The sequence below is a fragment of the Panthera uncia genome, chromosome F1 (assembly GCF_023721935.1).
Source record: "Panthera uncia isolate 11264 chromosome F1, Puncia_PCG_1.0, whole genome shotgun sequence".
Taxonomy (NCBI): Eukaryota; Metazoa; Chordata; class Mammalia; order Carnivora; family Felidae; genus Panthera; species Panthera uncia.
The window spans coordinates 11,655,488-11,669,637 of NC_064813.1; the positions used below are offsets into that span (position 1 = coordinate 11,655,488).

General features: G+C 42.4%; 2 protein-coding genes across 3 annotated transcripts in view; one reads left to right on the forward strand and one right to left on the reverse strand.

Moving 5' to 3' along the window:
* The window catches only part of NME7 (NME/NM23 family member 7), a 264,705-nt gene extending 251,917 nt beyond the window's left edge, over positions 1–12,788 (reverse strand). The window contains exon 1 of one of the 2 annotated variants that reach the window (XM_049633877.1): positions 12,685–12,785. In XM_049633877.1, coding sequence (XP_049489834.1) covers positions 12,685–12,687 — 3 coding nt within the window. In that variant the 5' untranslated portion in view covers positions 12,688–12,785. Of the gene's footprint in view, positions 1–12,684 lie in introns of both variants that reach the window. The other variant, XM_049633879.1, reaches the window with a different exon arrangement.
* A 108-nt stretch (positions 12,789–12,896) lies between these two features.
* The window catches only part of BLZF1 (basic leucine zipper nuclear factor 1), a 30,082-nt gene continuing 28,828 nt past the window's right edge, over positions 12,897–14,150 (forward strand). Inside the window, exon 1 of the mRNA XM_049633876.1 lies at positions 12,897–13,263. The gene's annotated coding sequence lies outside the window, so the exon portion shown is untranslated. The remainder of the gene's footprint in view (positions 13,264–14,150) is intronic.

Below are 14,150 nucleotides of genomic sequence, written 5' to 3' on the forward strand. Positions count from 1 at the left end.
TGTGGTCTGCAGGTGTTGGCAGTAATGCTACCTCCCTTTTTCTACCCCGAGTCAGATAGAAACAAACATGGGAACTGTGTTTTGCTAGCAATCTATCAACAAGGTCTTGTGACCCGTTCAGAAAGTTCACAAGGTATACAGAACTAAATGTTTTGGCTGGCAGTGATCATGTGAAACCTGTTTATTCTTAGAATGACCTGATCTATACGAGTCTTATATTATAAAAGATTGTGTACAGCAACAATAAAGCCGTCACTTGGGCCATCAGCCCAGGGGACCCTCCTGTTCCCAAACTTTCTCTTCTCTCTTTTTTTCTTGCATTCCCCTACCCTCAGGACCCTGACCTCAGTGTTTGTCGCGCCGGTCGCGACACCTCACAAAAACACTTTCAGGTATTCTGAACAGAAATTATCATTCTGATTTTATGAAAGGGAAAACAATTACCTGGAAAGGTTACAAGTCACACAGTAAATACATGCTGAAGCCAAGTAGGATTGAAAACTTCGGATTTCTTTTTTTTTTTTTTTTTGACGTTTATTTATTTTTTGAGAGAGAGCATGAACGGGGAGGAGCAGAGAGAGAGGGAGCCACAGAATCTGAAACAGGTTCCAGGCTCTGACCTGTCAGCACAGAGCCCGACGCAGGGCTTGAAGTCACAGGCCGTGAGATCATGACCTGAGACGGAGTTGGACGCCCAACCAACTGAGCCACCCAGGCGCCCCAAAAACTTTAGATTTCTAGCACTACACCAGATCCTGTGGACTACAAAAGGCTGCTTCCTCAGAACAGGTAACAAGAGACAACTACATAATCTATCTGTGAGGAATAGAAAAAGTCACCTCTAGCTTCTTCCGTATATACTGGTAATAAATTTTGAATTCTAACCATTTATGAAAAATGCCAAATAATTACAGAAAAAATATTTCAGGTAATTATCAACAGTGCTTACCTATGGAACATGCTGTAATTTTTAAAGTTTTTTGTATCAATGTTTTTATTTATATTCTAGTTAACCTATAGTGTAATATTGGTTTCAGGAGCAGAATTTAGGGATTCACTTACATACAATACCCAGTGCTCATCACAACAAGTGCCCTCCCTAATACTCATCACCCATTTAGTCCATCCCCCTCTCAGCTTCCTCCATCAACATTCGGTGTGTTCTCTATAGGTAAGTTATAATTTGCTTCCCTCTCTTTTTTTTCCCTATCCCCTATGTTCATCCGTTTTGTTTCTTAAATTCCACAGATAAGTAAAATCAAATGGGATTTGTCTTTCTCTGACTTATTTCGCTTAGCATAATACACTCTAGCTCCATCCACATCATTGCAAATGGCAAGATTTCATTCTTTTCGATGGCTGAGTAATATTCCTGTGTCACACACACACACACACACACACACACACACACACACACCATGTCTTCTTTATCCATTCATCAGTCAATGGACATTTGGGCTCTTTCCATAATTTGGCTACTGTTGATAATGCTGCCATAAACATAAGGGTGCATGTGCCCCTTTGAATCCGTATGTTTGTATCCTTTGGGTAAATACCTAGTAGCACAATTGCTGGATTGTAGGCTAGTTCTATTTTTAACTTTTTGAGGAACCTCCATAGTGTTTTCCAGAGTGGCTGCACCAATTTGCATTCCTACCAACCGTGTAAGAGGGTTCCCTTTTTTCCACACCCTTGCCAACATTTGTTGTTTCCTACGTAGTTAATTTTAGCCATTTTGATAGAAGTGAGGTGGTATCTCATCATGGTTTTGATTTGTATTTCCCTGACTACGAGTGATGTTGAAGAACACATATTGTTAAAATGTCAATACTACTCAAAGCAATCTACACATTTAATACAATCCCTATCAAAATACCACCAGCACGTTTCACAGAGCTAGAACCAAACAATCTTAAAATTTGTGTGGAACCACAAAAGACCCCGAATAGCCAAAGCGTCTTGAAAAAGAAAAGCCAAGCTGGAGACACCACAATCCCGGACTTCAAGCTATAATACAAACCTGTAGTCATCAAGACAGTATGATACTGGCAAAAAAACAGACACAGAGATCAATGCAACAGAATAGCAAACCCAGAGATGGACCCACAGCTATATGGTCAAGCAATCGTTGACAAAGCAGACAAGAATATCCAGTGGAAAAAGACAGTCTCTTCAACAAATGGTGTTGGGAAAGCTGGGCCACTTTCTTACACCATACACAAAAATAAACTCAAAGTGGATGAAAGACGTCAATGTAAGACAGGAAGCCATCAAAATCCTCGAGGACAAAGCAGGCAAAAACCTCTTTGATCTTGGCCGCAGCAACTTCTTTCTCAACACATCTCCAGAGGCAAGGGAAACAAAAGCAAAAATGAACTACTGGGACCTCATCAAGATAAAAAGCTTCTTCTGCACAGTGAAGGAAACAATCAACAAGACTAAAAGGCAGCCTACAGAAAGGGAGATGATATTCACCAGCGACATATCTGATAAAGGGTTAGTATCTAAAATCATAAAGAACTTATCAAATTCAACACCCAAAATACAAATAATCCACTTAAGAAATGGGCAGAAGACACGAATAGACATTTTTCCAAAGAAGACATACGGATGGTTAGCAGACACATGAAAAGAACATATTGCAATTTATAATCTTAACGTTATATTCGGTAAGAAAGGTGAAACTTTTACTAGAAGTTCAAATCCATTGTTAGATGTATGTAAGAAATGTATGAACAATACCAGGTTAGAGCTTAGAAGAAACAGGCACTTTGGCACACTGCTAGCAGAGTACAAATAGCAAAACTTTCTGGAGTTAATTGGCAATGCATACCAAAAAGCCTTAGGGGGGCGCCCGGGTGCATCAGTCAGTTAAGCGTCTGACTTTGGCTCAGGTCTGATCTCACCATTTGTGAGTTCAAGCCCCGCCCGCGTCAGGCTCTGTGCAGACAGCTCAGAGCCTGGAGACCGCTTCAGATTGTGTGTCTCCCTTGCTCTTTGCCCGTCCCCCGCTCGCACTCTGTCTCTCTCTCAAAAATAAATAAACATTAAAAAAAAAAAAAAAAAAGCAAAGCAAAAAAACAAAAAGCCTTAGAAATGCACACGTCCTCTCACCCAGTTATTCCATTTCTAATTTATTCTAAGGAAATAATTATGGATGTATGTAAAATTATGCCTATAAAAATATATTAGTTATGGGGTTAAAAGACCAAATAAATAAATGGCTTGGTTACATCAGAGTAAAGTAAAGAATAAAATGGAGCTCCTAAAATTGGATCTGGGAAACTGCAGAAGATATATTAAGTGAGGAAAAAGAAAAAAAACAGATTTATAAACCATACACACAATAGGATCACACTTTACATATACACGTATGTGTATGTATACTGTATGTATGTGTCACTGGGATACTATACTAAAATATTAATAGTGACTGTATGTAGTCAATGATATTACAGATGAATTTAATCATGTTGTTTCTACATAGTTTCACATCTCCAAAAATGACTATGTCCAGTAGAAGTTAAATATTTGACACGTATACAAGTTAAATATATATACGTATTTTATATATACTTGTATTACATATATAACACATTATAAACGTATCATATAATGATATATTTTAGGCAACATATACAATGCATATAGCCTATGTAACTCGTATCAGAACTACAGAAAACAAGATGAAATTTAAATTTACATGTATCAGAGAACTCTGGAACCATTGCGCATATATAGAGAAATACATCTTAAAGAATAAAGCGCTATGAAGAAGGCACCGTACATGAGTCAGGAGAGATAACAATAGCAACTTAATTAAACAAAGTGCCTAGTATCAGAAAATAAACTTGAATTGAGCAGTACATTTTAATAGCTACAATTTCTCACATCTAATAAATAGAAAGTCTTAAAATATCAACAGCTTTTGGAAATGAAGTAGTTTAAACAGACTTTGCAAGAAAGTGGAAAGGAGGCTAATAGAAGTGTTGGAGAGATTTCTGGAGGACGAGTTACTTCAATCTCATGCAATAGCACCATCAAGAAAGATATTAGGTGAAATCCCAGCAGAAAACACAACATCCACAGAGAAACTATGATAACACACATCTGGAATGTGTGACTCTGCCTGCCACACCTCAGACAAGATATTATGGAAACAAAGAGTCCAGAAAAGGGTGATTAAATTTTTGACAAGCGATTATAAAGGGAGAAATCAGGAGTGTTTAATCTTCAAACGTAAGATCTGGACAGAAAAATCTTTTCCAAAGTTTATAAGAAAATATTTTCCAAAGTTTGTAAGATCATAAATGTTGCGGATAGGATGGAAATTGTCGCTGAAAGACCAAACTAACATGATTAAAGTTTTAATAAGGCAGCTCCAAGGAAAATACACTCTTTTGATAGAATAGGGAAAATGTAGGTGAGGCATTATCCCAGTACATTTAGAGTGAAATCCAAAATCCTTCCCAAGCTTCCGAAGCGTCAGTATTCCCTGGTGGCTGCCTGCCTTGGCTCCCCAGTCCTCCCATCGTCCTCACCTTCCCTAGACCCCACCCCCATCTGCCCCCTCCCAAGCCTCCAATGGGCCTCTGCACTTGGCTGCTGTCTGCTTGGAAGGTGCTTCCCCTATATCTTCACCCTGCCTGCTCCTTCCTTCTGAGATGTCAGCTTAAAAGCCACATCCTCACGGGGACCTTTTCTAATTTTCCCACCTAAAGCTACGTGCTCTTGGAACCTGGCACTACAACATTACTTCGTTTAATTTTCCTCATATTGCTTAGCACCATGTGAGATGACCTACTCATCTGTGTCAGGCTTCATTCATTTATTTAATACATTGTATGTCTCAACTAAGAAAAAAAATCTTTAAGGTTAAACCATCCAGGGGGCTTTCCCTGACCACCCTGGCTAGGTCAGGCCACTCTTGTTTAGGACACATTTTGACCTTACCTTGTAATTTTTCTTTTGTGACCCAAATTACTCTTGAAATTTATTCTCTGATACCTGTTTTTCTAAGTTCCATGGGGTGTGCAAGGTAAGCTGGGGCCAGGGAAGGTCTCGAATGCCAATTCAGATATTTGGGCTCCACTCTATAGGCACTGAGGAAGGACTATCTTATTAATCAATGTATTTATTGTTAGTGCCTGGCACACAAAAAGCACTCAATACCTGTTTGAACTGATGAATAATTGGTGAATGGGAAAGAACAGATGAAGAAGGAGATTGGATTTCTATCTTACACAGCTCACAAAAATTAACTTGGAATGGATTAAAGACTTAAACACAAGACTGGAAACCGTAAAATTCCTAAAAGGCAACAGGGAAAAATCTCCTAGATATTGGTCTGAGCAACAGTTCTTCGGGTAGGACACTAAAAGCACATACAAAAAAGCAAAAATCAGTAAGAAATAATAACAGGGGCGCCTTGGTGGCTCAGTCAGTTGAACGTCCGACTTCGGCTCAGGTCATGATCTTGCAGTTCATGAGCTCAAGTCCCATGTGGCGCTCTGTGCTGACAGCTCAGAGCCTGGAGCCTGCTTCAAGTTCTGTGTCTCCCTCTCTCTCTCTCTGCCCCTCCCCTTCTCGCTCTCTCAAAAATAAAATGAAACATTTTTAAAAAGGTCATTTTAAGAAACAAGACACAAAATGATAAGGCAATCTTCAAAATGGGAGAAAATATTTACAAACTGTATCTAATGAGGGGTTAATATCAAAATTATATATACATACCTACAACTGAATAACAGATATACAAGCAATAGGATTAAAAAAGATGGGTAGAAGAACTGAACAGACTTTCTCCAAAGAAAACATACAAATGGATAACAGGTACATGAAAAGGTTCTCAGCATCATAATCAACACAGAAAAGTAAATCAAAACCCCCATAAATATCACCTCGCACCTGTCAGAATGGCTACTATAAAAAAACAAAAAACAAAAAAAAACCCAAGAGATAGCAAGGGCTGCAGAGGCTATGAAGAAAAGGGAAGCCTCACACACTGTTGATGGGAACGTAAAATGGTGCAGCCACTATGGAAAGGAGCATGAAAATTCCGCAAAAATTTTAAAACAATAGTGCCATATAATCGAGCAATTCTATGTCTGTGTATATTATATATGGAAAAAAGTGAAAACTTTAACTCCAAAAGACATATGCACCCTCCCCGTGCTCAATGCAGCATGATTTACAATAGCCAAGATATAAAAACAATCTAAGGGCCCATCAGTGGATGAATGCATGAAGCAATGTGGCACAAATACACAACGGAATACTATCGGGCCACGAGAAAGAAGGAAATGCCGCCATTTGTGACAACAGGGATGGACTCTGAGGTCACGAAGCCAAATGAAGTTGGTCAGAGAAAGACAAATACTGTATAATTTCACTTATACGTGGAATCTAAAAAGACCAAACTCAAAGAAACAGTGCATAGAATGGAGGTTACCAGGCGCTGCGGGTGAGGAAAACGGGGAGCTGTTGATCCAAGGGTAAAAACTTCCAGTTAGAAGAGGTTCTGGGGAACCTAATGCACAACACTGTCATTATAGTTAACAATGCCAGATTATACACTTGAAAGTTGCTAAGAGGGTAGATCTTAAATGTTCTCACCACAAAAAAAAAAAAAAAAAAAAAAGCAATGGTAATTATGTGATGTGATGCAGGTATTAGCTTAACGCTAAGGTGGTAATCATTTTGCAATATGTGTATCAAATCAACACCTTATACACTTCCAACTTACGCAATGTTATATGTCAATTACATCCCACTAAAGCTTGGAGAAAAGGAAAGAAAGGATAAAGAATTAAAAGGCAAAAAAAGGACAGAAAAAGATAAAAGAGCTACATGTGAGGAAAATCAGGGCATTATATTAACCCCATTGCTATTCACTTTTGCAAATACTACTGGTTCCTATTAAAGAAGAAACAGACTCCAAATTATATTTGTAATAAAAATGTTTTAGTCGGAAAAATCGGTTCTTTCTTTTTTGTAAGTTTCAGGTTTCTAATTTAGGCGCCATACTTTCTGATTCAGTCCCAATAAATGAAACCCTTCCTGGGACTTTACGATTATGGTCCTTCCAAGTTAGCAGTTCAAGTGACAAAAAGGAATCCTGGATGGTTACGAAGCGTATGTCAAAGATGAAAACAGTAAACCTATTTAGAAGAAACTTCATAAAGCTGAACGCTGAAAAACATTTCATGGAATAAAATCTTGTCCATATTTAGCAATCATGAAACCCTCTTTCAAGTCTCTTTGAAACCAACTTGGAGACATTGTGTTTAGCCTAATTCTCGTGGAACACAGGTGACAATCTTTAAAAGCCTTATGTTATACTAGCAGTTCATCCTGGATAACAGCATTGAAATCAATGTTCTATTTTAGAAGACGTAAAACATTCACATCTCTTTATTATTCAAAAGGGTCTCGGAATTATGTCCTGTGTTCTCTTCATGCGCAAAATGAAATAAATTGATGACCCTAAGCGTATTCTTTATCTTAACCAACATGCATTGAGACATACTGAACTACATTTGCTCTGCTGCACATGACAGAGGTGGTTCTAGAATTTGTAGGCAGAACCTAATTATGGTTCTGGAGGCTACAACTGTTCACTAGATGCAGGGAGAAACTGACCAGATCACGTAATTGTGGGGGTCAGGAAGACAAACCAGCGGGGCAAACAAATTCCACCCTCAGCTGCTTGGAGAGAGACCATCAGACTTTGATGCAACATACCTGTTAGTGGTGAGACTGAACACAGAGAAAGAACATCAATTTCTCTCTCTTTTTTTTTTTTTTTTAAGTTTCATTTATTTGAGAGAGAGAGAGAGAGAGAGAGAGAGAGAGAGGGAGGGCAAGCCCGTCTGCATGCTCAAGTGGGGGAAGGGCAAAGAGGGAGGGGGAGAGACAATCCCAAGCAGACTCCTCGCCGTTAGTGTGGAGCCCGATGTGGGGCTTGAACCCACAAACCATGAGATCATGGCCTGAGCTGAAATCACGAGTCAGATGATTAACCGACTGAGCCACCCAGGCACCCCTCTAGTTTTCTAAAGGCCTATTCTTTCTCATAAAGGATTGACAGTGAATGACACGGGAGACAGATCTGCATGCAAAAGGAAACTTGAAAATTCTACTCTAGTCAATTTTAAGCTCTCATTAAATTCAGAACTTCTCCCTTCACACAATAAGATTGTCACTAAGTCAAAGGAGGAATAAGAAATCTGTGTGCCTTGAGATTAACTATTTTACCTCTTAAAGTACATATTAGTACAAAGTATACTGTATCTTGAACTTTGTGGGTCATGACCGACAGTAAGGAATATGGGGTTTGGGGGTTTTTTTAATGTTTATTTTTTGAGAGAGAGCGCGCACGAGCGAACGGGAGCAGGGGAGGGGCAGAGAGAGAGGGAGACACAGAATCCGAAGCGGGCTCCAGGCTCTGAGCTGTCAGCACAGAGCCCGATGTGGGGCTCGAACTCACAAACCATGAGATCGTGACCTGAGCTAAAATCGGACGCTCAACTGACTGAGCCACCCAGGCGCTCCAGGAACATGATTTGTATCATAACCCAGTACATACAACACACACACAATTTACAATAAAAGTTTCATGGAAGTTATCCTTATTACATACAATGAATATAGTGTCTGTTTTATGTCATCTTTTTTAATGCTGGCCACATACGACAAATTGATGTCATGACCGAGTAATGGGTTAGAACCTCATCTGCGAAACCATGCTGAAGTACATACGTTTGGTCTGGCCTCTGTCTACCTCTCTAACTGCACTTCACATTACCCTCTGCCATACTTTGTCCACTGCCGCTGCCCCCCCAACTCCCCACCACCGAATTTCTATTCTATTTTTACATTAAATCACGAGATCAGTTCCTGCAATATGTCAACTGCTTTCCTGCCTCAGGGCCTTTGATCTTGTTCTTAGTGCTGCCTGGTACGCTTCCCCCAGACCACTGCACTTCATCATTCAGGTCTCAAGATGGAAGTCAATTCTTCACAGCGGCCTTCACTGACCACCCAGTTTGAAACACACGACTCCAACCGGGGGCGGTGGGGGGAGGAGGTCACCCCTCTTAGGGTAGTTGGGAAGTCTAAATGAGAGAAGGTAAGACAAGCACAAAAAAACCCAGTATTCCACAAATGTCACTTTCCATCCCCCTATGCCATCCAATTCTAGCTATGGAAATTCTATTCCATTCGCTTAATGATGGCCTTTCTGACTCTGAAAAGTGAGGACTCCATCCTCCAGTATTCCCCAAGTACTTTGTAACCTCTCGGGACACTCACCACATTCCTTCTTTTTCCATTCAGCAAATATCTGAGCGCCTAATACAGTCTAAGCAATAGCAGTGAACAAAATATTGATCCCCCTCCCAGTTCGGTTTGGTAAGAGTGACAAATTCATACACAATTTCAACTGAATGTGGTAAGTACAACAAGAGAGATGTGTACTATGTAAAGTTGTGACAAGAAATAAAAAGTCACCTCTGTGAGCAGAGAAGTAACCATCACAGGAGAGACACTTAACCTGGGTCTGAAAGAATCCAAGGGAATTTGGCCAGCAAACAAGGGCAGAAGAGTATCCCGTGTACAGCGTGTGCAAAGTAGAAGGAACACTCATACCACCAGCTTGAAGGTGCTTAGAACATTCAGTGAAAGATAAGCAGTTGAAAGGAATGTCTAGGCAACGGAGAGGCATGAAAGCAGCTAGACAGGTAAATGCTAGATGATGGAGGGCCTTGCATGCCATTCCAGGGACGCTGAATTTTATACTGTAGGGTTTGGAGAGCCTACAGTTTCCTGTTTTTTTTTTTTTTTTTAATTTTTTTTAACGTTTTATTTATTTTTGAGACAGAGAGAGACAGAGCATGAACGGGGGAGGGGCAGAGAGAGAGGGAGACACAGAATCGGAAGCAGGCTCCAGGCTCTGAGCCGTCAGCCCAGAGCCCAACTCGGGGCTCGAACTCCCGGACCGCGAGATCGTGACCTCAGCTGAAGTCGGATGCTTAACCGACTGAGCCACCCAGGCGCCCCTGAGAGCCTACAGTTTTAAAGAGGTGACTTCAGGCTTGCCTGGGTGGCTCAGTCGGTTAAGCGTCCGACTTCAGCTCAGGTCATGATCTCACGGTTCATGAGTTCAAGCTCTGCTGTTCAAGCACTCTGGTGCTGACAGTTCAGAGTCTGGAGCCTGCTTCAGGTTCTGTGTCTCCCTCTCTCTCTGCCTCCTCCCTGCTCACACTCTGTGCCTTTCAAAAATAAATAAACATTTAAAAAAATTTTTTTTTAATAAACTAAAGAGGTGACCGCAAAGATTTGGGTCTTAGAAAATTCCTTCTTGTTACTGAGAAAATAATGGCTCAAATAACTGCCATACCACACTATTAAAGATATACTGCAACAGTCCAGGCAAGAAATGAAGAGACCTCAAAGTAAAACAGGATCTAGTGACCACCTGAATATGGGAAGCGTAGGAAAGCAAGAGAGGTTAACTCTGGTTTCTGGTGTAGGTTACGTATATTGCAATATGTAATAACTATAATATTAGAGTTATATAATATTAAAGCTATACTATAAGTTAGAGTGATCTCATTAATTAACTTGAAGGAATAAGGAAACCCAGGTAGAATGATAGCAAGTTCAGTTTTAGTCATGGCAAATTTGAGAGGCCTTTGTGGTAACCAGGGAGAGTGTCCGGGAAGCAACTAGGTTAGGCCCTAGCAGGTATGAGAGGAAAACTGAAGTTTAAAAACTTCTTTTTAATGTTTATTTATTTATTGAGAGAGAGAGACAGAGAGAGACAGAGAGAGACAGAGAGAGAGAAACAGAGCATGAGCAAGGGAGGGGCAGAGACAGAGAGGGAGACACAGAATCAGAAGCAGGCTCTGAAATGTCAGCCCCTACGTGGGATCCGAACCCATAGACTGTGAGATCATGACCTGAGCCGAAGTCGGATGCTTAACTAAGCCACCAGGTGCTCCTGAAAACTGAAGTTTAGATGTGAATGCTTAGGCATTAGTAAAACTCATGTGCGTGGATGAAATCACCCCAGCAAAATGCATAGACTAAGAACTGAAAATAATTAAGGACTGAGTCCTGGAGAATGGCATTTAAAAAGCAGGCAAGGCCGGTGGGGGAAAAGGCGGAGGGGGGTAGGGGGGGAATGAATGTTTGTGAACTTCAGTTATCACAGAAAAGCTAAATAAACTTTGAGAAGAAATCATTGGATCTGGCATTTTAGGGCCATTAAAAACTTGGAAAAGGGCAACTTCATTGAAACCATTCAAGAGGAAGTCAGACAAAAGTACTGAGGATGAAAAGGGGGGCATTTAAAGCAGGTGAAAATGCTATGCTTCCATGCAGTCACAGAAAGGCGCAAGGGAGGATTGGGCAGTAACTGGATAAACCAGCATGGGGGATACGCTTTTTTTGTTTTATTTCATTTTCTCAAGATGTATGACCAGAACACTGGGAAGCAGGAAAAGGAGACAGAGAGGCTGAAAGCACAGGGTGGGGTGGGGGGATAAAAGATACGCAGAAGCAAAAGGTCTTGTAACGGATGGGAGGGAATGAGATCTAGAGGAAAGGTGGATGCATTGCCCTTCAACACCACTTTCCCTACACTAGAAACGCAAAATCGAATGATGAGTAAAATATACATCAATGTGTAGGTTAGGGGCACGAGGCTGAAGAAAATGACTTTCAGTCTCTGGCGTCTGCTTAGAAGGGAGGAAAAAGCAGGGAAAGGGACAGGGGTTGGGGAAGTGAAAGTTTGGAAAGGGCTCCGCCGGAAAAGCACAGGGGCAGACTGGGGCAAGACAAGGTCCCTGAGTAGGAAGGGAGAAAGAACAGGTGGTGGGAGGGGCTCTGTTGCTAAATTCCTAAGCTATACCCTTCTGACAACAGTCATCTTTCTATCCCCCAGTCCGTTTTTCGTAACTCTTTAAAAGAGTTGCTAATTAAGTGAATTAACTCGACCCCCGGTGTTCTCAAACAAGTGACTCAATAAAAATTAGCTCTAGGCTTTTTAAAAATGCCCAGCCCCATTCCTACTGATTCAGAATTTCTGGGGGTGAGGCTCAAGCGAGTGAATTTTCCAGAAGCGCTCCCAAGAGATCTTGAGGGGCATTCCTCTTAAAAAGCACCTACCTAGGGGATAATACCTTGGCCAGAAGACAGCTGTGCAAATACGGCTCCGACTAAATGGCCCTTAGAGGGGGCAAGGAGCAGCGCTCTGCGCCTCTGGAGGGCAAACACTGCGAGACCTAGGGACACCTGGGTCAGTGCTGAGCCATCACACACACAACCAATGCTCTTAAATGAGGCGCGTTAAAGAGAAGCCGAGAACTTGAAGTGATGAAAACTACAAACATTTAAAACGTTTGTTCGAAATAATGTCTCGCCTCAGGGTATGAGACTCCGTGTTTACCCCTACACTTTTGTTACATTACTCTAGAGGCTCAGCAGTACCGAAGCGGAATTCGAGGCGCTGCAAGACACAGGGAGAGAAAGGAAACTGCAGAAACAGCCCCTGGAAAGAGGGAAACATGGGGCGAAGGTGGAAGAAACCGGGCCGCCTCTGAGTGACCCTCCGCCCCAGGACCTGGGACGCTACGTAACCAAGACCGTGAAGCGGTTCCTCCGGCCTCGCCTGGCACTCACCATAGCCTCAGGATCTCGGCACAGGGGAATAGGTAGCGTTGCCACAGGAAGACACCACCTCAACCCCGACGCCCGGTTACTCCGGCAACAGAGCCCCGCCTACTACCGGACGTGCGGAATCGCCACCGCCCCGCCCCTTCGTTCCCAGGGGCTGGGAGAATTAGAACTCCGCCTATCCCGTCGACAGCCCCGCCCTTTCATGGCGCCGCTTGGGGCCAGCGTCATCCCTTAAGTTTGGTTGACAGATGACCCGGAAGTTAAGTGATACACAGCCGTCGCTCCACATATCCTATAATCTATTTCTAAGTGGACATCTACCCGTTTTTCACTTACAGAAGCCTTAGACCTCATGTGCTGCGTCACTCGCGTTTTAAGACACCACAGAGTGTATTTACCTTTCTCTTTTGGAAACTTATTCCGGAAACGAAACCCTGAGAACAGGAAGTGATTAGTAGTGAGCCAGCCGCTGGATGTCAGGAAGGTCTGGGCGGATCAGCTTCGGAACGGAAGAGGAGTGTGCGGAGCCCGACGGTCTGTAAAGTGAAGCCCCTGGGATCGGCAGAGGAAGGACCCTTGGCGGTAAGTGCAAGAAACGGGCTTGTGTAACCGAGGGGCGGGGGGGACGTTTGAAAGGGACAGAGGTCTGGGTTGGAGTTTGGTGTTCAGACGCTTTGGATTTGGGGAAAGGTTGCCTTTTGTTCCGGGAAAACTTGTTCAGACAGGGACAGAATTTCGGATTCGGCTCCTCGGACGGCAGAGGTTGACCAGCTTGTCTCTTTCCCACCTGTTACCCACTCCACACCCTCCCACCCCCTTGAATTGGCACTTGCCGGCCGAGCCGTGGCGCTTCCTCCGAGCGCAGTGGCTGGGCTCCTTGCTCTTGCGAAGGGGTCTTTAGAGACCAGTTTTCAGAGCGACAGAAGGGGGGGTTGTGACTATTGAGGAAGGTAGTCGCGGAGGACCCTGTGCCAAGTCAGATCGAGTACTCAGGGTGATCCTTTTTATGGTGAAACCAGTTGCCATCTAACGTACAGTTCATCATATTCGATCGTGTCACTCTACTCAGCACCACCTTCCTCCAAATGTTTTCCACTGAATCTTAGTCTTTACTGAAAAGGCCATGCACACGTTTCTGAAAACATATGCTATGCCATTTTAATTCTATGACCAAGAAAGTGCAAATTAAGTTCTGAGTATTTTTGTTATATAGTTTAAACAGAAGTTCCTTTGGGATATAAATAGCAAATTAGTGTCACTAATGTCCCCTGAGAAAGTAATTAATTTCTTTAAAATTACTGTTGGGGCGTTTGGGTGGCTCAGTCGGTTAGGTGTGCCTTCGGTTCGGGTCACGATCTTGTGGGTCACGAGTGCCAGCGGGCATTGGGGTGTGTATTAACAGCTAAGAGCCTGGAGCCTGCTTCACATTCTGTGTCTCCCTCTCTCTGCCCCTCCCCTACTCGTTCTCT